At 37.1% G+C, this 24765-nt stretch overlaps 1 protein-coding gene across 3 annotated transcripts in view; it reads right to left on the bottom strand.

Annotated features, from left to right (window-relative positions):
• Positions 1-24765, bottom strand: part of THSD7B (thrombospondin type 1 domain containing 7B) — an 842386-nt gene that overhangs the window by 481550 nt on the left and 336071 nt on the right. For all 3 annotated transcript variants that reach the window (XM_079135600.1, XM_079135599.1, XM_079135601.1), the window contains exon 6: positions 5816-5971. In XM_079135600.1, the coding sequence (XP_078991726.1) occupies positions 5816-5971 (156 nt within the window). The remainder of the gene's footprint in view (positions 1-5815; positions 5972-24765) is intronic.

The raw sequence follows: 24765 nt of genomic DNA, 5'->3' as shown, positions 1-24765 counted from the left end.
GAAGCTTATTCCATCTTAAACATTCCATTTGCTCTTATTCTCTGTCAGCTTTGAACAAGGATAACTGAGTCAAATATTCAATCTCGGATTCTAAATCTTTAGGTATCAATCACCATTCCTGCAGGGGTAGAATTTTATAGTATCATTATTGGTTTTCCAGTCTGTTGTGAACACAGAAAAGCAGCAGCAGCACTGATAGGTAAAGTCACTATGAGAATTTTCAATGCTCAGAGTGAGAGTGCACAGCCTGCAGCCAGTCCCAACTCACAGAGACGCAGAAGACAATGAAAAAACTGTCACTTGGCTCATATTATTTGTGATAAGGCAAAGTGATTTTATATGCCTCTCATTAAAGGTAGAGCCTATCTACCAGCAAGGATGGAAAGTGAAAATTCTCCCTTTATGATTATATATGATCTGAGACATGTCAGTGCATCATCATCTAAAATAATTTGTTTCAGACAATAAGATTTCCTTCAACAATAGTCATAGCTTCTTTGTTTCAAAATGCCTTTTCCTATGGAATTGTTAGGCTCTTAGGTGCTGTGATTAAGGAGGATACTTTATTAGAGGAGAAATAAATCTCTGAAGCCCAACTACACAAGCACTTATCTATTGTGATGCCACATAGAGAAACCTCTACCAAATTTCCTATCTCCCTCCCTCCCTTCCTTCCTTCTTCCCTCCTTCCTTTCTTTCTCCCTCCCTTTCTCTCTCTCTCTCTCTCTCTCTCTCTCTCTCTCTCTCTCTCTCTCTCTCTCTCTCTCTCTCTCTCTCTAGCTCTCTCTCTCTCTCTCTCTCTGTCTTTCACAGTCCTGGGGATAAAACCTAGGTCCTCACACATGCTAGGCAAGCATGCTACCACTGAACCACACTTTTAGCTCTCAAATTCCTTTTTAGAAGGTTGTCATTTTAGAATCTGAAAGGGGCAAGAGTGTTGTGAATCAAGTATTTTTAAACTTCCATCACATCATGTGCAGTTTATCCATCAGCTTTTTAAGGCTAAATCTCTTTGAGATTTCTCTAATTATGACATTCCAGGAATGTCTCAAAGATAAAGCAATAAAAATATAAAATCTGATCCAATTTTAATTCCTCTGAAAGGTATCCTGGAATCATTTGACAAGTGCCAACCTGCTGAGCACTGCTCCCTGTGTCTGCCCATCACTGACGTGATGGAAGATCAGGAAGCCAGTGAAAGGGGCTGCTTTTCTAATGTCCTCCAAATAGCTGACAGCCATGAACCTCAGATGATGCCTGATTGAAAGGTGTCTGACAGTCACACAAAGATAGTTGCTATAAAAACTAATCTTTTCTCTTAGGTAGTAAAACATTTCCTACTTTCCCATTCCTTTCTACTATTTTCTTTTCTTTCTTTTTTTTTTTTCTGTGAACAAAAGGAACATATCAAAAGAATAATGTGATGATTAGGAAAAATTGTGAGAGAAAAAAAAGGAATAATCTCAAGGATCTCCAACTTTCTCCATTTATTTTCTTGCGGGTAGATTTTTTTTTTTTCTCCCCAATTCATATCCTCCACCTTTCTTGGTAGATACAAATATAAATATACAAATATAAATACAGAATATATATATATATATAAATGCAAATATATAAATATATAAATATAAACATATATGTATATATGTTTACTTTAAAAGTGGAATAAGGAATGTACGTTTGAGATTTCCGCCAGTGGGCTCACTGTGTTTCTTTAGAGGAGGGATTAAAATGTGAAGCTGAACAGTCTGTTGACATTATAGAGTTTTGCAATGTCTAATGCAGACTCTGTGGAATTCAAAACTACATTTAGTTTGTGCCCCTCAGTGATTCTGATGCAACCCAGGCAAGATCACAGGACAGAAAGGGAGAATGAGGAGATCTCAAGCTTATGCTAACAAGTCAGGTAAAAATAACAAGATCACTTTCTAGCATCATAACATGCTTGGACATCTTGTAGGCACACAATCATTTCCCTGGAGGGAAAACTCCATTCTTTATTTTTCCCAAGAGGGATTACAGGCAGGTGGTCCTGCCAGGTTTTAGAAAGACTTTAAAAAACAACATTCTCTCTGCTTTAGGGAAGCATTTTAAAATAACGAACTCTTAGACCTGAATAGCAATCATCAAGGCTCCTACTGTCCCCTGTCTGTGATTGCTTAGTGCTGAAGGCAAGTCATTTCACCTCACTGTGGGCCCTATGAAACAGGAAAGGATCCTCATCAATTTCAACATTCTCCTAACAATTCCTAAAGCCTGAGAGCCACTACCACCTTTAGGTGAAAGCTTCCATTGCCTCAACCCTTACCTTGGGCCCCAAAGTCTGAGCCTCTGAGAAAAAACTGTAGTTTGGAGGAAAAAATGCACACCCTGGTTACCTGATGCTCTCAAGCTGTCCCTGGCAGCCCTCCCTTCCTCCCACAACTGTCCCATTGCTTCTACACTATAGCTGCATAGACCCAACCCAGTTCTACTCCTCATCTCCTGTAGCAGCGCAAGGATTTGCTCTCAAGGGCAGTGGTTCACTTTGACCAGCGTCGTACAAAAGGCCAGCTGACTTTTCCTCTCAGAGCTAGACTTGTGTGTGAGTCCAAACTTCTTTAGGCTTATGGAGGAAATAAACTAAGCATGACGACTATTTGATAAGACAGCAGACTGAGTTAAAGGGAACCCAAGTCCTTATGCTTGCTTGGCCATTATTAAATCACCAGACAAATTGCTTCACTTCTCTCTACACTTGAGTTTTGGTATTTTATGATGCACTACATCACCTCTGAGCCTAAATGCTAATACAATATGGGTGTTTTATTAGTTCCCTAGGACTGCCATTCAAAGTACTGCAAAATGGGTGGTTTAAAATGGCAGATATGGCCAGATACAGTGGTGTACACCAGTAATCCTTGCAGCTCAGGAGGCTGAGGCAGGAGGATCACAAGTGTAAAGCCAGCCTCAGCAAAAGTGAGGTACTAAGCAACTCAGTGAGACCCTGTCTCTAAATAAAATACAAACATAGGGCTGGGGATGTGGCTCAGTGGTTAAGTGCCCCTGAGTTCAATCTCCAGTACCCTCCCAAAATAAAATAAAATAAAATGGCAGATATGTATTGTCTCAGAATTCTGTAGGCTGAAAACCTGAAATCAAGGTGTCAGTGGGGCTGTGCTCCTTCCAGAGTCTCTAGAGGAGGATCACTCCCATGCCCCTCTCCTAGCCTCTAGTGATTATCATCTATTGGGAACCTATGGCTTATAAGGTATCATTCCCGATGTCTGATGCCATCTTCATATGATGTTCTCTTTTCATCCTCACCCAGCACTCTCCTCTCTCAAAACGTTTGTGACTGAATATCTCTTTTCATAAGAATGCCAATCATTCTAGTATGATCTCATCTTAACTTGATTGTATCTGCAGTGACCAAACATTGTCACAAGCACATATAATGGGGATTAGGATAGGAACACATCCTTCAGGGGACACAATTCAACCTATAACAGGTGGTGTCTTACGAATGATGGATAAAAGTACATTTTCAGAAGTTGACTTAAACAGCAGGGCAGTAAGGGTCAGAGAGGAAAAAGGCTGGTGTAAAGACATTTTGGAATAAAATAGAAGATGGGTCAGAAAGTTGTGAGCTTCACAACTGATTTGCAGGGACTAGTTCGAGTTATGTGGAAAAGAAACAAACTAAAAAAAAAGAAACTGGAAAAAAACTTAAAAGAATAGTTTTACATAGAAGTTTGGTGAAAATTTGGGCTAAAGTGACTGAAGAAGCAAAACAAAATTAGGAAAAAGAGAAAATGAGGAAAATTTCAGTAGTGGAAATATAGAGCAGAACAAAGGGGATAATGCATTTAATTAATATCTATTTAATTTTCATCATAATATTAAGTCTGGCCCCCAGAATTGCTTCTACTTATTTGTAGTATCCATGAGCAAGCCACCTCTCCCCAACTCCATTCTCAATCTCTGAGGCTGCATGCCGCTGTACCTTTCCAGACTCTGTGACTTGGACATGGTCACTGACGCCCATACTCCTGCCAGAGTCAAGAGCTCAGAAATGAGCACATGACCCAAAGCAACCAGAGACAGTTACTTCCAGGATTCTTCCTTAACTATTGGGAAGATATTCCCTACTACTTATTTATTATCTAAAATGAAAACCATGCTGATCTTTACTCTATGAAGAGAGCCTGCCTTAAACCGCATACAGAGAGAAGTAGAACAAAGAGATGGAGAAGAAGAGAATCACGAAGGCAAAGAAAGAATAAGAGGAAGAGACTGAGACCCACTGACCTTGTTTACACTTTTGGATGCAGCCCTGCTGCTCCTTCTATGTTTAGCTATATGAGCTAAGAAGTCTCTAATTTTGACCTAAGTCAGTATGAATTGGATTTCTATCCTTCCTGGCCACAGGCACCCCAAGTAATATAAAGTCCACTTGGCCCAGTGCAAGTTCTACAGCTCTGAAAACAAGGGAAGTAAGACTCCATTTGGCAAAGTACAGACAGCCATGTCCAAAGTGGTGGGGATCCTCAATCCAGACTCACGTGATTTCTAAATGGTGACCGTAAATAGGTATGGCACAGTTGGACACAGAAGCACTGTTTCAAATAACATGAAAGTCTCCTGAGAAGTCTCCTAATAAACTTCAAGAGACTTACAAGGTCAGATTATGTATGTGTAGACCAAAAAGCCAAAGACATTAATGCCAATGTGGTCTTATCCGACATAAATTAAAGTGGCTTGGGAGACATTCCAGCTACATGTCAATGACAGGAGTAGCAGGAGCTTCCCCTCCCCAGGTTCCATTGAGACCCATACTTCCATAGTTTGACAAAAAAATGAAAGTTTCTTTTTGCCTAAGATTCAACACACATGTTCGTCCTCTGCCTTAGAAAAAGTGTCAGAATGAAGTGAGCAGTCTGGAGACATGGGCTGTGAACCCTGGTTATACACGTGTATGTCTGGGATCACTCCAGGGATGACTGAAATGGGGTTTTCAAATGAATGTGACGTGAAGCTGTGCAGGGAGCAGGGAACTTGAGGACTGCAGAACCAAGCCCTGTGCTCCTTCCTTGGATGTAAAGTACTCAGGATTACAGTTCTACAAACCACCTAACTTCTGGAATGTCCTGTATCATATTTCTCTTACTAAAAGGAATATTTCTTCTTAGCGCCAGCATCAGGGAATACAATATCAATAGAAAATAAAACATCAATGAAAGTGAAGATGTTTCTGAAAATGGAGAAGAAAGACAGACTTGTGAAATTTAATGAAAACTAAAGAAAACTAGACTGCAAAGATCCACAAAATCAAGCTGGCACAAAAGGTTTGAAGATTTTACTTTAAGCATCAGGACAATATTGAAAAGCATACGACATACAAAATGCCCCTTTTAAGAATCTGAAATATAACATCAAATGTTAAATGTGGAATTTTAAAAAGGAATAAATTACTAATTAAAACAGTTGACTTCTAATGTGATTATAGAAATATCTAATTTCTTCAGTGTAACCATTTTATATATATATATATATATATATATATATATATATATATATAAAAAAACACTGTGATATCCAATTGAATGGCAGTCACTTCATAAGCTCTGAGCCTAACTGGAAAGTCGATCAAGGTTGGATTCTAGGCTTCATTGGAAAGTCCCCAGTTACCTTCCTGAATGCTGTCAGGCTTGAGCTAGTTATCTAAATTTTAAAAACAAATATTGTCTTAAGCAGGCTTAATCAGCTACTTAGCTAGCAGAATAAATGTGTGTACACTGGAAGTAAATGAAGCACACACAAGCAAGGCACTCACCTTTTCTCCCCTGAGGATCACGGCAGTTTTCATGGATGCACAGGCCCCAGGCTGACCAGGAAGATACTATGCAGTCTGTAGAGCAAGGAACACTGCAGAGCTGAGAGGCCGAAGGGGCAGGTCCCAAACACAATGCATTTTCCACCGGTCTAGAGACTGAAGTACAAAAAAATAATGGCCTACGTCACATATTCTGGACATCCTTAATACTATTCCTATCTTTACCTGTATCTTTTGCTACTTTGCTCACATTAATTTCACAGTAATAAAAAGTATATAAAAACAAAATATCAACACTCTCCAATGCACACTGCTTTGCATTTTGGGTGAGGAAAGGAAAAGAAGACAGTGACAGAGGGCATGCACTTGAGATTCCTGCATTGCAGAGTATTTCCTGGAAAGGCAAGAGAGCACTGGAAATACCATAGATACAAATTATTCAGAGTTATGATTTAAAACAAAATTAAATGGTTTTGTAAAGTTTTAAGATGAGTCTATCTGGACTATATAAATGGCTGGGTTGCTGTGAAAAAAATCAAAATAGAACCCCCGAGGTGGAGTGTTTAGCATAACCAATCTACTGCTGTGACTCCCCGGAGGGGTGGAGCTGGCAATGACACAGAAGAAAAATGGTTCTTAGAATAAGAAGAAAAATCAGGCTTTGTGACTGCAGACCTGGCCGCTGGAAATCATTTTCATTAATGAGGTTGCTCAGAGGTACAAGGATCCTCCTAGGGAAGGACAAACTAGGAACTTCCAGCTCTTCCTAGTGTGCACCTGTACCCATACTGGGACCACAGTGGCCATCTGTCCCACAGTGTTTTTCACCAAGGATCCTCTGTATGCAGACCCATTTTGGATACCCTGAGAATGCACACATGAAGGAAAAGATACCATTGCCATTTTTGTGCACATTATAACAGAGTTAGGGCCCTTGAAAATGATAGACCAACGAACAACCAAATGCAGAACAAACTACTTTTGTATAGAGTAATTCCCATGCTAAGATGATTTGGGATGATCCAGAGTTTGTGAGCAAATGATTTAAGTCCAGAAGGTTTTATCTCATCAAGTGGCTTGTACTATTGCCTAAATATTTTCTATATGTCATTTCCACCCAGAAGAGCAGATTATAAACACAAAGGATCAGGTGGTAAATCATACCATCTACTCACTTCCTTGCCCTTTCCATGTATGTAAGAGTCAAATCTGGTAGAGGTGGCAATCAATCACAGCTCTGGCCAGCACAGCTTCGAACAAACACCAAACTAACAGCAAAATCAAAACATTGTGATGAAAAAGTTATCACCTGGGGCGGGGGGAAGTGTTTCTAATGAACAATGAGGCAGCTTGAGTTGTTTATGAAGGTGAAAGAAACAAAGCGGTTGTGGGGGAAAAAATGTTTTGTTTGCAATTAATTATTTTTTAAAGTTTACCAAAAGGATTTGACCTGACAATATGAAAGCAAGGGCAAAGCAAGATTACCAATATAAATGTTAGATTTGCTTGTCTTGCGGAGTGGACAGGGAAAGAGAGAGAGAAGAGACATTAGGGGAAAGCAAAAGGCAGCCTCCTAGGAGGTGGAGGAGAGGAGATGATGAAACAAAAACTGTTCTAGAAATGACTACAGGCTGCAGAGGCTGCAGTAATTAGAACTGGTAGTGTACAAACGAAGCTGAAAGACCCTGCATGAAGAACCTGAGAGACAGTTAAAGAGTTTGTGATTATAATCCCCCAGAGTGAGGAAGATAAGTTATGCAAGACAGTTATTCATTGAGTAAGCCACTCATTTCAAACCACTGAGCATCCATCTTGGGTGGTATTTGCTTTCAAGGACCTCTTAATCTAAAACAATAAGTCAGGTAGCACATTAACAGAGATGTTATGGTTTGGATCTTAAATGCCCACCCAAAGTTCATGTATTGAAGGCTTGGTCCTTGGTTCATGGCACTATTGGGAGGGGGTGAAACTTTAGAATGGAAGATATACTTGGAGGACATTAGGTCATTGCGGGCATGCTCTTAAAGGCAATATTGAGACCTTAGCCCATTCCTCTCTTTGCTTCCTGGCTGCCATCGGATTAGTGGCTTTGCTGTCAGTATATACTCCCCACCAGGATGTACTGCCTCACTACAGGCCCAAGGTCAAAGGGCCATGCAACCAAGAACTGAACCCTCTGAAACTGTACCAAAATAAATCTTTCCTACGTTTAAGTTGATTATGTCAGGTACTTGGTCATGGTGATAAAAAACTAATTTAAAAACAAAACCTTTATACTGATGGAAAAGGAAGTTGGGCTCATCAGCTGAAAAATCTAGTTGTTTAATAAACATTTACTAGCCCCACCAGGCTCTGGTTATAACTATCATAAAATGTTAAATAACTTAAGTCTGAATAACTTCTCTTTGAGATACATAGTTATTATCTCTAGTTTTAAAGTAAAGAAACTGAAGCACTGAAATGTTAGCTCACTTTTCTCACTTTTCCACATTCCCAGCTAGTGAATGGTGGGGCTGGGATTTGGTTCAAGGCAGATGAGCTCCAGAGTCTGTGCTCTTATTGGGGGATGGAGAGGTACTGGGGATCGAACTCAGGGGTACTTGGCCACTGAGTCACATCCCCAGCCCTACTTTGTATCTTATTTAGAGACAGGGTCTCACTGAGTTGCTCAGTGCCTCGCTTTTGCTGAGGCTGGCTTTGAACTTGCTATCCTCCTGCCTTAGCCTCCTGAGTTGCTGGGACTACAGGTGTGCACCACAGCACTCAGCAAGTCTGTGCTCTTAACGATGTGACTTATTATTATATGACTTCCTCATTGGTCATTTAAACTTCATTGCTTAAGAGCCTACCATGTGCATAACACTTCCTTAGGAGGCCCCAAACTAACCTAGTTCTTGCTCATCCTTTTTTGCTTATAGTTTTTAGGAAAAGCTATAGAATATGCTGGGATGCAATCTCCTGAAATAAAAGGGGAGCTGGCCAGGACAACCCACACTCCATTCCAGTACCCCTAGAACAAGATGTTCTTCAAAACATTAGCCTAGAATGTCACATATCTCCCAACGTATCAAAGTCAGCATGGGTCACTTTCTAGCATTCTTCATCAGCCACTCAAGGAGGACATACACAATTGAGAATACATCCATGTGGGTGGATTCTGGCACCATGGCAGGCTGGATTAAATAACTCTTAGGCTTCTATTATTCCTAGCTTTCTACCTATGGGTAATAAATTTTCTTCATATGAGTCTGTTCTGTTTCTCTGAATTCACACAAGTTGGTAACCAGTGCATAGTAACCTGCTTTATACCTGTGTTAACGGAGAGTTAGTTGCTGAATCTACAATACTGAGTAAAACAAAGTCCCTGTCTGTGTGGAGCCTATGTGAGAGTTTTCACCAATCACATGGGAGTCCAGGAGACCCTAGAGGATGAAATAGCTCTACTGCTGCCCCTTTCCCTTGCCATGGCTTTCTCCTTTCAACATGAGACAGACTTTAAGTGTCTGTGATCAAGGCTCAGAGGACCACCCAAACCCCTGAGATCCAAGACCCAGGAGCCTGTTGCCTCCCCTACTTCTGCACTTAAGGATGGGCCCTACATTGAAACTATTCAGTGCACCAGAGAGAGTAACTACCAAGTACACAGTAGACTCATATTCAATCTCATTTGAAGCCCACAGAACGTCTGAGCAGGAAAGACTTCTAGGCAGCAGTACATTTGGGAAAGGACTGGGAAACATTTCCTGAAGCTTCATTTGTTGAGGACATTGTGTCTACAATGATAACATGCTTATTCTGCTTGTATTTTCTTTGGAGGACAATTGAGGAATATTAGGGACTATGTAGTTAAGTTTCTCTCCCTGTTGATGAACACTTAGCTGTCAATTAGTAGCATGCTGGACATCGTAGCTAATGATATTCCTAAGATTTGAAAGTAGAGAGGGACACTATATGCTGAAAAAGAACAGGGAGGGGTATCCCTGGGGACTACTGAATGACATATTAGAGGCACAGGGGTAAAAGGGAAGCCATTTGTCAGAGCAGTCCTGTCTCTTCAGCACTTGCTGCATTGATGGACTGTGAATCTTAATCCATATCAATAAATTTTCTAGTCTCTGGTGACATGTCTAAGATGCTTTATCTAGGCACTGAATCAATGTGCTGGGGTCAAACTATCTTTATTACAGACCCTTGTCCCATTCCTGCTCCAAGCTACATTTGCTTTAGAAATAAATCATGAGTAAGTCACAAAGCACTTACCAGTGTCACATTTCCCTTTACCTAGGGGGTCATCTTCGAGAAAAGAGTGAACATGAGGTATTTCCACACCTGTTGACTATTAGTGCTGGGAGGGAACATTAGAGTAATTCAGTTTAATTACTCAATTTTACTGAAAAACTAAGTTCCAAAAACTTTGGGTAGCTCCCCTATGTTCCCTGAGCAAGTCTACAGCAAAGCAAGACCTGAGCCATGTCTCTAGACCTGAGCCAACTCACCTTCACCTGTACTTGGTATTTTCTTTCATAACATGAAGGCTTCAGACAGGACAGGTGAGGTCATCTGTACCATGGATAATTTGCTTATGAATCACAGTGATCACAACCAGAGGTATCCAGGGAGATGATATGTCCGAGGTATCCATGAATCCTTTAGATCTAATTTAATCTGTCGAACAAAATCTAAATCCTTCCCCTTCTACATTGCTGGTGTAAAACTCTCACTCTTCCCCAGACCTGCCCCACCAAAGAGACAGTGAGACCAAAATTTTCTTTGCTTCCTATGACTGTTACACCTTTTACTCATGGCTATTGATGTTTTGTTAAAACTATCTCAGTGGGTGGGTAGGGTCTGGGTATCCCCCGGTTACCAGGAGCTGGGTGTTCTACATGTTCTACATGAAGACTCTTTATTGAGTCTTCATTTCCCCTTGGCAAAATACCAGTTACAATGTTTGTTTTAGGAATTGCTGTTTTTCTATTCAGCTGCATTCTGTTCTCTGAAACTACTACTCAAAACAACTTTATTTCTATTAATTCTGTCTTTTCTGATGCAATGAATCCCTGCTTAGTCAGCACACCTACTGAGTACAGGTCTGTAACATACACCTTTAGCCAGCTGCCTTTCTGACCCTGTCATCTTGAAGCCTTCTATTATTCCTACGATGACCGATTGCTGGACTAGATAAGCAAATACCTGAATTCTTACAGGCTACTTAGATTTTGTAGACAGCAATGTCCCTTCCCTTAGAGTCTCCACATGGTCACAAAGTATTGAACTACTAAAATAACTCACCACTTAAGTAAATTCATATTACTATATAGCAGCATCTCTCTAAATGCTAAGAAATATATTCTAATATTCTAAGTGATTGCACATCTGCAATAGTCATTAATATTTTGGATATTTTAGGGGCTAAACTGGAATTTTTCATTTGCAATAAAAAATGATTAAATTGACCTGCCTTATAAGAAATGTTGAAGTCTGGTACAAATGATTGGAAAGTCACCTTAAGTAATGAATGACTCAATGAACAGAATGCTAATTAACAAGGGGCAAAATATGCTGGGTAGGTGATATGTTCAACATTGAAAATATATAATACTGTTCTTAATTCTAGAAATGAATAAAGTTCATGATTTTCCTTAAAGACAAGGTGATTTCAGATGAGCACACAAATTCAAACAAACTGAATTGTAATTAAGAAGAAAAAATACCTGTTGTAATCATTAGCATTACTGCCACTGTAAAGATAAATGAGAAGCTTCACATTTTATTCTTTGAAATTAAATCAAGCTCTAACCCAAACGAATTTGCATTAACAATGTCAAGTTGCCAAAGATTCAATAAGACTATATCATTCCCACCCCTACTGATGGACATTTTACACTATTTTGTTTATAGTCTTAACTTCTCAAAAAGAAATTCAAATAAAACTGGACAATATTATTATTTAGTTAATTTTAACTAATACCAACATGTATCTTCTTAGTTTATGCACAATGAGTCATATTTGCTTAAAGCAAAAAGAATTATTACAGGAGTCAAGGGCACTTTCTTATTTCTTGGTATATCTCTTACTGAATGAAAAATCAAATCAGTCTTAAAAATTCAGAAGGTGTTTGAGGTAATTCTGTCATGGCCTACTGGACCTCGTATTTCCTTCAGGACAGAAAGAAATTTCTTCAAGATGGTTGAGGAATTAGTCTCAAGATACCAATTCCATGCCCCCCACCCCAGTATTTTCAAAGAGCTAGAAATGAAAAGAAATTAAGGTAATGGCACTTCTTGGGAGTTCTCAAACCTGTATTACTTAGCCTATTTTCCATACTAGGGAGACCTAAATAATTGTACAAATAAAACCTATTTTCAGTTGACTTTCCATAAGATATTTTATTTCATGAGTAACACCAACCTCCACCAAGAATTTAGACAAAGGAGTTATATTCATTTCAATTTTCCAAATCAAATGCAGGCACTATAAGCCTCAGAGGAAATTCTTACTCAAGGACTCAGGACACCCTCCTTCCAAGGCCTCTCCAAGAAAAAAACCATAATAGAAGCAGCAATTGCTCAAATTTAATTCAAAACTAATGAAAGCGCCTACTTATGTAAAAATGCTCCTTTCTAAATGATTTTTGAGAAACAATATTGTCTCTGACATATTCATTTAGGGAGTACACTGACTTGGCAGAAACTCAATCCACCTACTACTAAAATAAATAGGCTCCTCTACAGACTGAAGGAGTCAACTGGGTGAAGGGGAAAGATAAATAATATTACAATTTTAACCATGAAGCTATTTTCCTTCACAAAGCTTCATGCATTATTTCAGTTGCCTTTTGCCACAGGGATTTGCAAATACTGTATCATTCTTGTAACTTAGTAGATAGAATAAAAGCCAATCTGTCTTTTAGCACTTATAGTCAGCTTAAAGAATTAAATCACAACTCATCCTATTACACTTAATAAAATTTAATTTTAGCCATATTGTGACCCTCTTGGCAAAGTACTGCATAGTACAATTTGGCAGGATGTGTGTGTGCACAGCAGATTTAATACCTAAAAATAATTCCTGCAATTAGAAATAATTATGTGAAATTTGGACACATTTCAAAAAGTTTCCAAATTTCATTCATTTCATACAGCCAATTAGAAAATGCCTATTGACTAGTGAATTCCCTATGCTACTGAGTAACAACGTTATAGGAAAAATGGAAAAAATGTTTACAATAAAAATAAAGTCCAAATAAATGAAATATGCATGTAATTTTATAAAGTGATTAGACTCAACAGCCAACAATTACATAATTAAATAAGAAATATTGTAACATTAAATCCTATATTTATCTATTTCTATTACATATTCTCCCTTCTGGCTTTCTTTTGAAAAGTTCTTTGGGATTGTTTCATAGACTTTCAGTTAAGGGCTAAAAGGAGGATAAGAGAGAATGGAAAGAATAAGAGCTGACCTAAATGGCATCTTTTACACTTTACAAAGTTAAAAATACCATTACTGATGAGAGTGAAGGGAAGGGAGGTAAGTGAGAGATGGGGAAGTGGTCGGGCAAAGAGTAAAGGTGGAAAGGCAGAAAGGCAGGTAAAAGAACAGAGTTATCTTCAAACATATCAATGGCAGAAATATGTAATGTCAGGGGAAGCGTAGCTTTTAAAGTGTTTTAGACCAAGAGTCCTTTTTATACTCAGTGCTTTGAAAGCTGGAATTCATTTTCCACAGGAACAATGACAAGAGCTAAATGAGAGCCAGTCTTCCTAGGAATGAACAAAATACCTATTTAACTGATTAATGTTAATAATAACAGCTAATAAACACTGACAACCCACTTGGTGCTAGGCACTGTGCTAAGCACTTACATTCAATTTCTCATTTAATCATCACAGCCTCTCTGAGGTAACTGCAATTATCATTTCATTTTAGATGCAATAACAGAATAATTTATTTGTCTAAAGTGACAAGGGCAATAAGTGACAAACACAAGTCTAGGGCTCTTAATAGCCCCTACCTTCAGTATTACACTATACGATGGCTTTGTATTTGCAATAAAGATTATGATAGAAAAAACTGTTACAGCAATAATTAGGGGAAAAAAATGAACGTGTCTGCTTCTAATTTGTGTGCATGTGTACATGGAGCTGGGGATTGAATCTAGGGCCACTCTGCCATTGAGTTATATCTCCAACCCTTACTATTTTTAATTTTGAGACAGAGTTTGCTAAGTTCCCCAGGCTCACCTCCTCAAGCTCATGATCCTCCTGCCTCAAACTCCTGAGTGTCTGGGACTATAGACATGTAAAACCTCACCCTACTCCAAAAATTTTTTGACGTGTTATAAAACATAAATCTAAGTTTAAAAATATTAACAGTAAATGCCAGATCTCAGGAATGTGTTATTAAAGGAAGAGGAGGATCTAGGTGGGTGTTTTTGTGGTGATTCTGAAAGTTATGCATGATTTTTTTCTAATGATTTAGGAAACAGTGGATGTAACTGGCTTATAACTATTATTTTTGCTTTAAATGGGAAATGAGATTGATCAAACCATGTTATATGTATGTACGGATATGGTGTAATAAATCCCACTCTTATGTACAATTATAATGCACCAATAAACAATGAAATGTTTTTAAAATAAAATAAAATTTAGTTGTAGGACAATTTCTAAAGATCAAAGTTCATAATAAACCTTCTCCCTCACCCTTAAGTCTGGCTGAAAGTGCCAATAACGACAACAACAACAACAATATATATATACACATACATATACACATTTAAGGCAGCACTGAAGCTGGGGAAGGGGTGGTACCTGTTTGCAAAGCTCACCTTTCACCACACATCTTATCACTAAAATAAACTTTTTCATCATCAACTGAGAAAGGACAGAAGTAGGTAAAATGTCTCTAAGACCAATAGGCAGAAACTAGAATGAAAATTTGATTTTTTTTTTTAAATTCTAAACATGGTTGAGGCAAGAGTTGTGTGTGGAGGTAAAGCGAACAGGAAGATCATGTTAAGAAAGGTGAGGGAAGCAGATAGGTCTCCAGATTTCAGACTGAACAGGAGATGCCCTGTTACCCATTGAGGAGAACCAACCAAGACAGACCTTTACCTGTGTTGGTTTAGAAAACTAGTATCTCAACATGGGAATACTTGAATTGAAATGTTAACTAATGGTACCAAGAAGTGGGAATCCATATTCTTAAACAATGCTGACTTTAAGAACAGCACCACAAATTCCAATGCTTAAGGGGAGGCAGGGGCTAGAAGAGTGGGTAAGAGAGATATGTGAGGATTACTTTAGGATTACTTCAGGAGTCCAGAAAGAACTGAGTCTCTAAAGTAAATATGTACACAAACCTTTTTTAAAAGAAGGGAAACAGAAAATCTCCCTGTACCTAATGTTCTTGTTAGCATGTGCTACTTTAAATTTGCAAATCAGTTTGGACTGAGCAAGTTAATTCAACTTCAAAGGAAGGCTCGTGGGATTCACCAGTAAGGATAGGAACAAGAGCTTTTATAACAATTTTCAAAATGAAGAATAATTCATTCTTTTGAATGAGGAATTACATAATAAATTTTTATCAGAAAAGGTGTAGTTTTTACAAAAATTACAAACCAAAGCCACTGCTTTGCAAAACTAGATGAAAGCTACTTCCTCTGGGCCCATTCATTTATTAAAAGCCCTCCTTTGTATAGTTCTTCAGTATGTCAAGGCCAATACTGGTAACTTCCAACTTGTCTACAACAATGTAACCTAAGATGGAACCAAGACAGAGTAGCAGGTCAGAATTAGGAATGAGGCAGAGTACGAGAAGAATTCTAACTTTTCAAAAGCTTTATGATTAGCAAGTTGGAGTCAATCCTCTGAATAATTTATAAAGTATAATTTTAAAAGGCCAATTGGCAAAATGCTTTAATTAAAAACCCATTAAACACAGAGTCTGCTACTACCTGTGTGAACCCAACAAATCTCTGAGCAACAGAGCTTCAATAAAATGAATAGATTAGACCATGCAGTTTCTCACCTTTGTTTCATTATCTAGTCCCAAAAGAAACTTTATAAACAATTTTTCCATAATAATCTCCCCCTCCCTCATGACACTTTTGCAATACAGATATATTGTATATCTGCATATGAAAGTATACTTATTTTTTAAATATTAGAGGTATAAGATTTTATTTCACCTTAAGAACAAACTTTTGTCTTTTTCAGGGTGATATCTGCTCCCCACTGAAAAAGAATTGGCTGAAACACATGTTGAATGCTTTGTATGCTAAGCAATTTACAAATACAATATGATTTAGAAAATAAAACAATTCTATGAGAAAGTACAATGAATATCTCCAGTTTAGAAAACTAAAGTCTAAAAATTCAAGTTTCTATAATTTGTAAATGGCAGAGTCAAGACTCAAACCCAGAGAATGTGAGGCCAGTTTCTCTTTACCACTGTATTAGACTCCTTCAAGTTGTCAAGGATGGGCAACTCTGGGATTGTATTGCACACTTCTATCAGTATAAGCTGAAAAGTATCTTTTAATTTGACTACAGTGCTTCTCAATTGTTGTGTTTTGCTTGAAGTTAGAATCTATGTACTGATATTTTCACTGTAATGAGCAGGAGACAGAATATTAACCAGTAAGTTATGGTATTTTCTGGTAGAATTCTGATGCATGTGGAGAATAAGGATAATAAACAACTAATAGGCTGCAGAATTGTATGGATTATTTTTTTTAGCTTAAGTAGCTGTCGTACTACAAAAGCTGTCTTGACAAGTTGCAGACTCTTTAACTTTGTATAAATACATATAGCAGAGAAAAATGATTTAAATTTTTAATATTTTAAGTGTCTCTTGAAATCTTAATTTTAGAGATAAAGCATAAAATAATGAAAAAATAATAATTTTATTTCAAACTGCACTTAGATAATTCCATATTAAAAGTAGCATGGATGTATTTATAAGTTCTCAAATGCAAGTAAGCATTAATTCTGCCAGTGTTATTACCCTTTTTTAAAATTGCACAAGAATTGAACTTTTCAAGGTAATGCAGACCTTTTATAACATAAAAAGGAATATAGTTGAAGCAGCTGTTCTATTATTTATTTTTTTAATTGTGGTGCTCTAATAAATATTGTTTTGTTCAAACTAATGAAGCTCAGAGATTAAATATGCTTATAAATAGTATTTGGGGACGGGGAATGTGAATAGAATAGTAGTCTTATCTGTGCAGATAATATTCAGACCTTTGGCAGCTCAAGATCTTTACAAAAAAGAATTCTGCTTGGCATGAAAGTCAGGGAGATTTAAGGGTCTCCCTTTGAGGGATACAGATAATGAAGCACCTCATCTGAGAGCCATCAGCATTAACTGTCCGAAACCATCTTGCCTCCAAATTCACCACTAAAGAACCCAAACAACATGTACTCCAAACATTAATGCAGTCTAACAATGGGATCTTGAAAACAAGACAGGACCATATCCTGCCAGGTGACATGCAATACCCAACCTCGGCTTATTAATATCATCAACTAATTATATCAGTCATTTTTAATCCAGATTGTTTTATATCTATAATACTAAATAACCTGACATCTACTGCTATATTTTCAGAGAAAATTTTGCTGTTAAAGCTTATCTGATTGATACTTGCTTGGCACAAGAAGCTTATGTCTCAAACAGTACAAACCAGATCCTAAAGAAAGTAGTAGCCTCCCTGGAACACCTTTCCCCATCGGGATATGCTTCCTTTCAGAATCTTAGAATAAAAAAAATCATCACACCCAGATTATAAAATATCCTGTTTTTACAGCTGAGAAAATCAAGGCATTGAGTGGTCATATGACTTGTCTGGGATCAAGAGCTAGTGTAAGAAATAGTTTCAACCTCCCTATCAAATGCTTAGTTCGTACATTCATACTGCCTCTTGTTCAAAACATATTAAAATTAAAATGCTTAATTTATACAATGATACCCCAATTCTCCTATACTTCATCTTGCAGATAATGATGTTCTCCATGAACAGCACTTCTTCCCTTCCCAATTAGGTTTCAAAAACTGTTTTTAGGACTGGTTCATTTACTTCTACCAGAGAATCATTATTAGCATGTTTTCAGCTACTCAAGTGCATATATCCAAGAAAAAAAAATGACTTGCTTTATTTAAAAATACACAATTTAAAATAAACATTATATCCATGATGAAACACTGGGTACACTGTGTAGATATTTAGACAGTAACGTGTGCATCAAGTTAGATCCCCTGTAACACAGAGTTCATAAGAGCACTCTGTCCTGCTCATCTTGCGAAATCCAGGTCCTTCTAATTCTGACAAGCAGATAGTTAGAACTCAAAAAATAATGACTTTAATATGGTCATCTGAATTCAGTCCTAATACTAAAACAAAAAGGAGCAGGAAGGGAAGTGTGATAGCAAGATTGGAGGCACATCTGAAAGAAAATGAAGATGCCTGAAAATCCTGAGGGACAGGGTCCCCCACATGGTGGTACAGGTTGCCTGCAAAAGTTCACCTAACCACGGAGACAACCAGGGATTGAAATTCAGCCCACTCTCTTCTTGCCAAGCTGTGCAATCTAGTTTGTGCTCAGAAAGGCATCTCTTTCTAACTTCCACCCAGAGGGGACATTTTTCTAATTCAACTGATAACTCACGTATGCCGCCAATGGTCATGTGTATTGTAGGGTCAGGTTAGTTTAAAAGTTCCATCTGGAAATTAGAAGGCATCCTTTTAGGCATGCATTTTTAAGTTGGGACTTGTTTTAATGTTAATTCAGAACTCTGAAAAATAAAATCATCCTAGTATATATGAATACATCAAATATAGATGTCTAGTTTTTAAAAAAAAATCCCACACCAATGAAAACACAGTAGATGGAAGAACTAATCAATAACAGCATCAAAAACGGTGGAATGAGAAAGACATCATTACCCTATGTACGTGTATGATTACATGAGTGGTATGAATCTATATCATATAAAACCATAGAAATGAAATAATGGACCTCATTTGTGTACAATGAATCAAAATGCAGTCTGTAAACATAAAAAGAAATAGAAATAAATGTGTTACCATTGACATACAAAAAAGAAAAAAAAGTCATGCGCTAATGAGAGCGAAAATGGAAAGAGAAGTGTGAGATTCTCTGGTCCAAAAATCCTGCAGCCATTCTTCACTGCCTTCCACCCTATCCCTCACTACATTTGTAAATGGTACAAACTGAATCACAACGGCTGCTAGGCATCATGAGAAGATCAAAGGGATTTAGAATAAGGAAATGTATGTTCGGACATTTATTCCTCTGTTTAAAACAGGGAGTGAATTCCACATTGTGCTACATGGCTGATAGTATAATGGTTAATTCCAATAAAATGGAAATTTTTTGAATCAAAAATTTTAATCTACCCCCTAATGAAACTTTGGGATCCAGGATTACTTATGGTAACATACTACTTTACTGAAGAAACAGACAGAAAATTAAAGTCACTTGTCTAAAATTTAGCCTCAGAGCAATGTCCAGAATCTCCCAAAGAGCAATCCAGTGTTCTTCTTTTTATAATTAAAACAAATAGCTTCTAGACAGTGAGAAAAAAAGAAAGAAGATTCTAATATAGAATGGACAAAATGACTAGTGGGATGAAGGCTGAGTTTAACAGAGGCATGGATTAAAGTTCAGAATGTTAAATTTATTTGTTAATGATACCGAGCCAAAAATCTTAAGTAGAAAAGTGTTGAAGTACCCACATTGGGCCGCTTACATTTTATAACCTCATCAATAAATAGTGTAATTGAAAAAGGAAAGAATATGTTCATAAAAGAAAATATTCTGAAAACAGAAAATACCTCCTTTATACACTGTTAAATAAGACTCCTTAACACTATCAAAAAAGACATGCCAGCTGAGATTAATTGAAATAAAAGTGATGAGCTATAAAATCCCCCTTTCACCCTTCTGCCTGCTTCCTTGAGGCAAAGCAGTTATTATTAATGACCAGCCCTTTTTCTAGGCACTGGTACAAAATGCCAGAGAAGAGGCTGCATGAACATCTTGGTGAGCTCATAATTTGGCTGGAAGAATTAGATATGCACATGAAAATAGAGTTCCACTACAAAACAGGTACAGAGTCAGGCATCCATATGCATAGTACCAATTGCATATGAGGTAGATGTTCACAGACGGAAAGATCAGGGTTGTGATGAGAAATAATAATTAATCCTGAAATAACTGGGGCCTAACTGTGAAACTGATATTCAGTACTGTCTTTCTTTTTTCCTGGTGGTTCATATTTCAAGGTTCCAGGGTATCCACAATGCTCTTGGTGCCTTTTGGTCAATTATACATACCTTGGTAGTAAATAAGACTCCCCGCCCCCAAAAAATGTAAGGATGGTTTCAATACTGGGATATTTATTGGTATAACTTACTTCATCTCTAGATGGAGGGAGAAAACTCAAAAACTCATCTTTGCTTGTTAACTACACAGACATCGAAAATCAACCACCCAAATCTCCCAAAGAAATCAAACCACCACCATTACATCACAACCAAATCATACTTAGAAGTGAAAAACTGGTTAAGTCAGAAACAAAGAAGGGATACCAGATAACATACTACAACCTAACACTACTAGTTTTCCCACCCAGGACAATAACCCAGAAAAGAAAATAGTTTCAAAGATTATAGGATAAAAAATAGATATTGCTGCTTATATGTGACTATTGTCTAGAAAATTCAAGACTATCAAATAAAAACTACAAGATAGTATAATAGGCAAGGTTTTAGGTATTGTCTTTAATTTCTCAGAGTTTAACAATATGGTCTGAGTGCATGTCCTCTCCAAAACACATATTGAAATTTTACGTCATTATGATAGTACTCAGTAGAGGGAGATCTTTAAGACATGCTTATGTCATGAGCCCACCCACCACTCATGTATGGACTAATGCCATCATCCATGTATGGACTGTTACAGGAGGGGATTGATTATGGTTCTCCAACTTTTGCCCTTCTGTCATGTTATGATATAACAAGAAGGCCCTCTTCAGGTACCAGCACCTTGTTATTAGAATCCCCAGGTTCCAGAACAAGTAAATTCCTGTCTAAATTATTCAGTAATTGATTATTATCAGAGAAGGAATGTTTTTGTTACCAATTACTGGTAATTAAAAATCACCCAGTCTATAGTTTCTGTTATAACAGCAGAACATAGACTGATACTTTCTTTACATTTTGTTTCGAATGATCTGCTATATTTTATAACAATTCTTTCACTGGATTAAAGTATCATTGGAATACTGTTTATCAGAATATTGAGTGTGATATATGACAAGACTCTATGTAGGAATTTTGTGGTTACAACTTTAAAACAAAATTATAGGTATGGGGCTAGGGTTTTAGCTCAGTGGTAGAGTGCTTATCTAGACTGGGTTTGATCCTCAGCACCACATAAAAATAAATAAAATAAAGGTATTGTGCTCATCTACAGCTAAGAAAACTTTAAAAACCTATAACTATTTCTATGTCTTGATTTATATTGTCTTGAATTTACCATATCTAGTACCTGAATACTTAGAAGAAAAGTTTGAGAGACAAAAAATGTAAGTAACACTCTGTGAAACCAAGTACGAAAGATGGGGACATGTAGTGGCCTGTCCCAGAGGAGTACTTTGTGTGACAAATTCATTAAGAATTGTAGACAAATTCATTAAGAATTGTAGAAAAAATAAAATTTTTTCACATTTTATTTTGAGGTAATTATAGATTCACAGGAAGTTATCAAAAAATAATAAGGTACATGAAGTTCCCAGATACTTTAAACCTCATGTTAACATCTTTTATAACCATAGCATGATATTAAAAAGAGGAAGTTGACATTAGTACAATCTACAGACTTACTCAGGTTTCACCAGTTTCACAGACATTCTGGTATATATGTTTCTATGCAGTGTTATTGCCTGTACAGATTTGTGTAGCTGGCACCAGGATCTCAATAAAGAATTATCCTATCACCACAAGGGCCTCATGTACAACCTCTTTTTAGTCACACCCAAACCTTCCCACCACTAACCCCCAGCAACCTCTAATCTCTTGACCTCTACTTTTTAATTGATTTTATTGCTGTTTGTGAATTCTCTAAAATGTTGTCTTTATTGTCTGCCTCTGAGTTTAATATTCATATTGTCAGTGCCCTTGGTTCACTACCAGGCTGCAAAGATGCTCAGAGAAGTCAGGCATCCCATCCCACTCATGAATGTCAAACCTCTGCCTGGTTAACACATCTCTGCATCCTCTGGTTCTGTCCTGGCTGACTCTCACACTCACCTCCTGCCCCTCTCCCTTGCCTCACGCTCCTCTGTGTAAGAAGTTCTCTGCTGCCTTGGGGAACATCCTAAGCACCGTGGTGCCTGGTGCCAAAGGACTTTCTTTGCAATTGATGTTTCTCTGCTTGAAACACTTTTCCCAGAGAGCAACACTCTTCTACTTTACTTAAATCTCTAGTCAAATATCACCACACAGGAAATAACTTTTTCAACTTTCATATTAAAAGCAGCACACACTCTCACGCATCCCTTCACTATTTTCTCTTTTCTCTGAAACTGCTTTATATTTCTTCACAACAACTATCAGTCTTTGATGTCTATTTTTTCTTTAATTATCCATTTTCTCTCTGTTCCCATCAAATGTAAGTACCAGAAAAATGAGTTTGATTGCTTTTTTGTTACATTCTAAGTGTCTAAAACTTTTTTTAGCACATAATGTAACTCAATAAATATCTGTTAGATAAATTAACTCCCAAAAATGATAATAGACATAAAATATAAACAGCAGAAGCCTCCAATTCTCTTACCAGTTGGTAAATTTTTAAAAAAATTAAAATATTTAGTACAGGCAAGAAAGTGAAGAAACAGTCACATCTGGTCACTATTAAAGAAACTCAAATGGCACAATACTTGGATTCAACAAGTTCAATCCAAGGGATCATATTAAAATATTGACTTTTGAACCATGGTGCAGAAAGATGTTCTCTTCAAAATTATTTGAGAATGGTAGATGCCCTACCATAATACTATATGTTAAAAGGGGAAAAAATCCTAAAGAACCTTAAAAAAGGAAATGATTAAACTAATTAATATTGTCCTTACCATGTATATTAAGCAACTATTATGACGAGGGACATAAATACTTAACAACATAGGAAAAATATCAAGTGGCAAAGGCAAGTTGCATAAAAATATAAACTGGTCCCTTGGGTATACTGGTTCTAGAACCCCCCCCAATCAAATATCAAAATCTATGGATGCTAAAGTCCTTTATATAAAATGGTGCAGTATTTGCATATGACCTGTGTGATGGTCTCATACATCTTAAGTCATGTCTAGACTACTTATGATACTTAATACAGTGTAGTGCTATGTAACTAAGTATTTCACTATATTGTTTAAGGAATAATGATAAGAAAAAAAATCTGCACATATTTAATAATGCAATTCTTCTCTAAGTATTTTTCATTTGCATGAATGCACAGATGTGGAACCTGAAGATATGAAGGACTGTACTGCATGCACATTTAGATGTGGGTGTCTGTGTGTGTGTCTCTGTGACATGCAAAACCAGACCAGGAAGTATTTATGCCAATTTCTTCATAATAACTACTCCTGATAGTCCTGGGGCAGACTTGAAAGAAATGTTTTAACTTTCTATACTATATATACTCTATGTAAAATTTTATAACAATACATTTCTTTTATAAATAAAATCTAACAGGAAAAAATAAAATTAAATAGAATGTAGTCTCATTGAACCAGTGCAAATTTAAGTATCCTTGACGCATAATGCCATAAGGTATGTGACATACTGCGTTATCTGTTCACTGGAGAGACTTGCTTTTAAAGACAGTTTCTCTTAAATCAAAGGAATAAATAGCCAGTAGGAAATCTAAGCAAGAGCCCTGCATTACCCAGGGCTTCCTAGAGCACCTCAATAGATCACGGAGGCCAATGCAATACCTGCATCAATCAAACCACAGTCCAGGGGAGGCTCAACTCTTCACCAACTACAAACTGCAGCTCATTGGCTAGCAAATTGCTCAAGGGCTTGACATGGGGAGTTTGAGATTTTATAACTAACATTCAAAGGACTAAAAATAGATAAAAGTCCCAGATGCCTGCTTTAATTAGATACCCTCCTCAGTCAATTGCAGCATATCACCTCATGGTTCCAGTGAGTGGACTCACATCTATATCACACTGGCTCTGTACTCAATCCAAATTGCCTCATAAATGTATTCTTTTAGAGCCAGAATTGCAGACCCTCCCATTATTTACTTAATTTTTTTTCTTTTTTAAGACATGAAATTTATCAGCAAAGGAGTTTCTCAGATGATCTGCTAGGAAAATAGAGTTAACTAAGTGTAACTGAGTTAACATGACTTGAAACAATTCCTTGAACATATCCTACTGACCTTCAATCAACAGCAACACGACAATTTGGTAGGGGTTGCACATTATCACAGCACTTAACACTCAACAAATAATTATAGGGTATACTTCAAGCTTAAAATGAAAGGAAAGGAAAGAAACATACCAATATGTAATATGTACTAGATGGAGAAAATGATATTGAATGATAGGACAAAAAGAAGCAATACTGAAGATATGCTCGGTAATACATAGGAGCAAATACTTGGGAACATTGTGGGAAATAACATCATACCACTGTACAGAATGGAACCTGAAACATAACAAAAGAAGTGAGGTAAGATATTATAAATAGCAGAAAATGTGTTAGATGGAGGAGCTCCAGTAGAGTACAGCATTCAATTATCTTCAAAAGAAGTCAGTTTGATATTAAAAAGGACATAGAAACCTACATCAAAGTTGTATAAGCTTCAAAATACAGTGGATTCCCATACATTCATATTCC

The sequence above is a fragment of the Sciurus vulgaris genome, assembly GCF_902686455.1.
Source record: "Sciurus vulgaris genome assembly, chromosome: 3".
NCBI classification, from domain to species: domain Eukaryota; kingdom Metazoa; phylum Chordata; class Mammalia; order Rodentia; family Sciuridae; genus Sciurus; species Sciurus vulgaris.
Note: the sequence above shows the minus strand (reverse complement) of the source record. Positions and strands in the feature narration are given on the sequence as shown.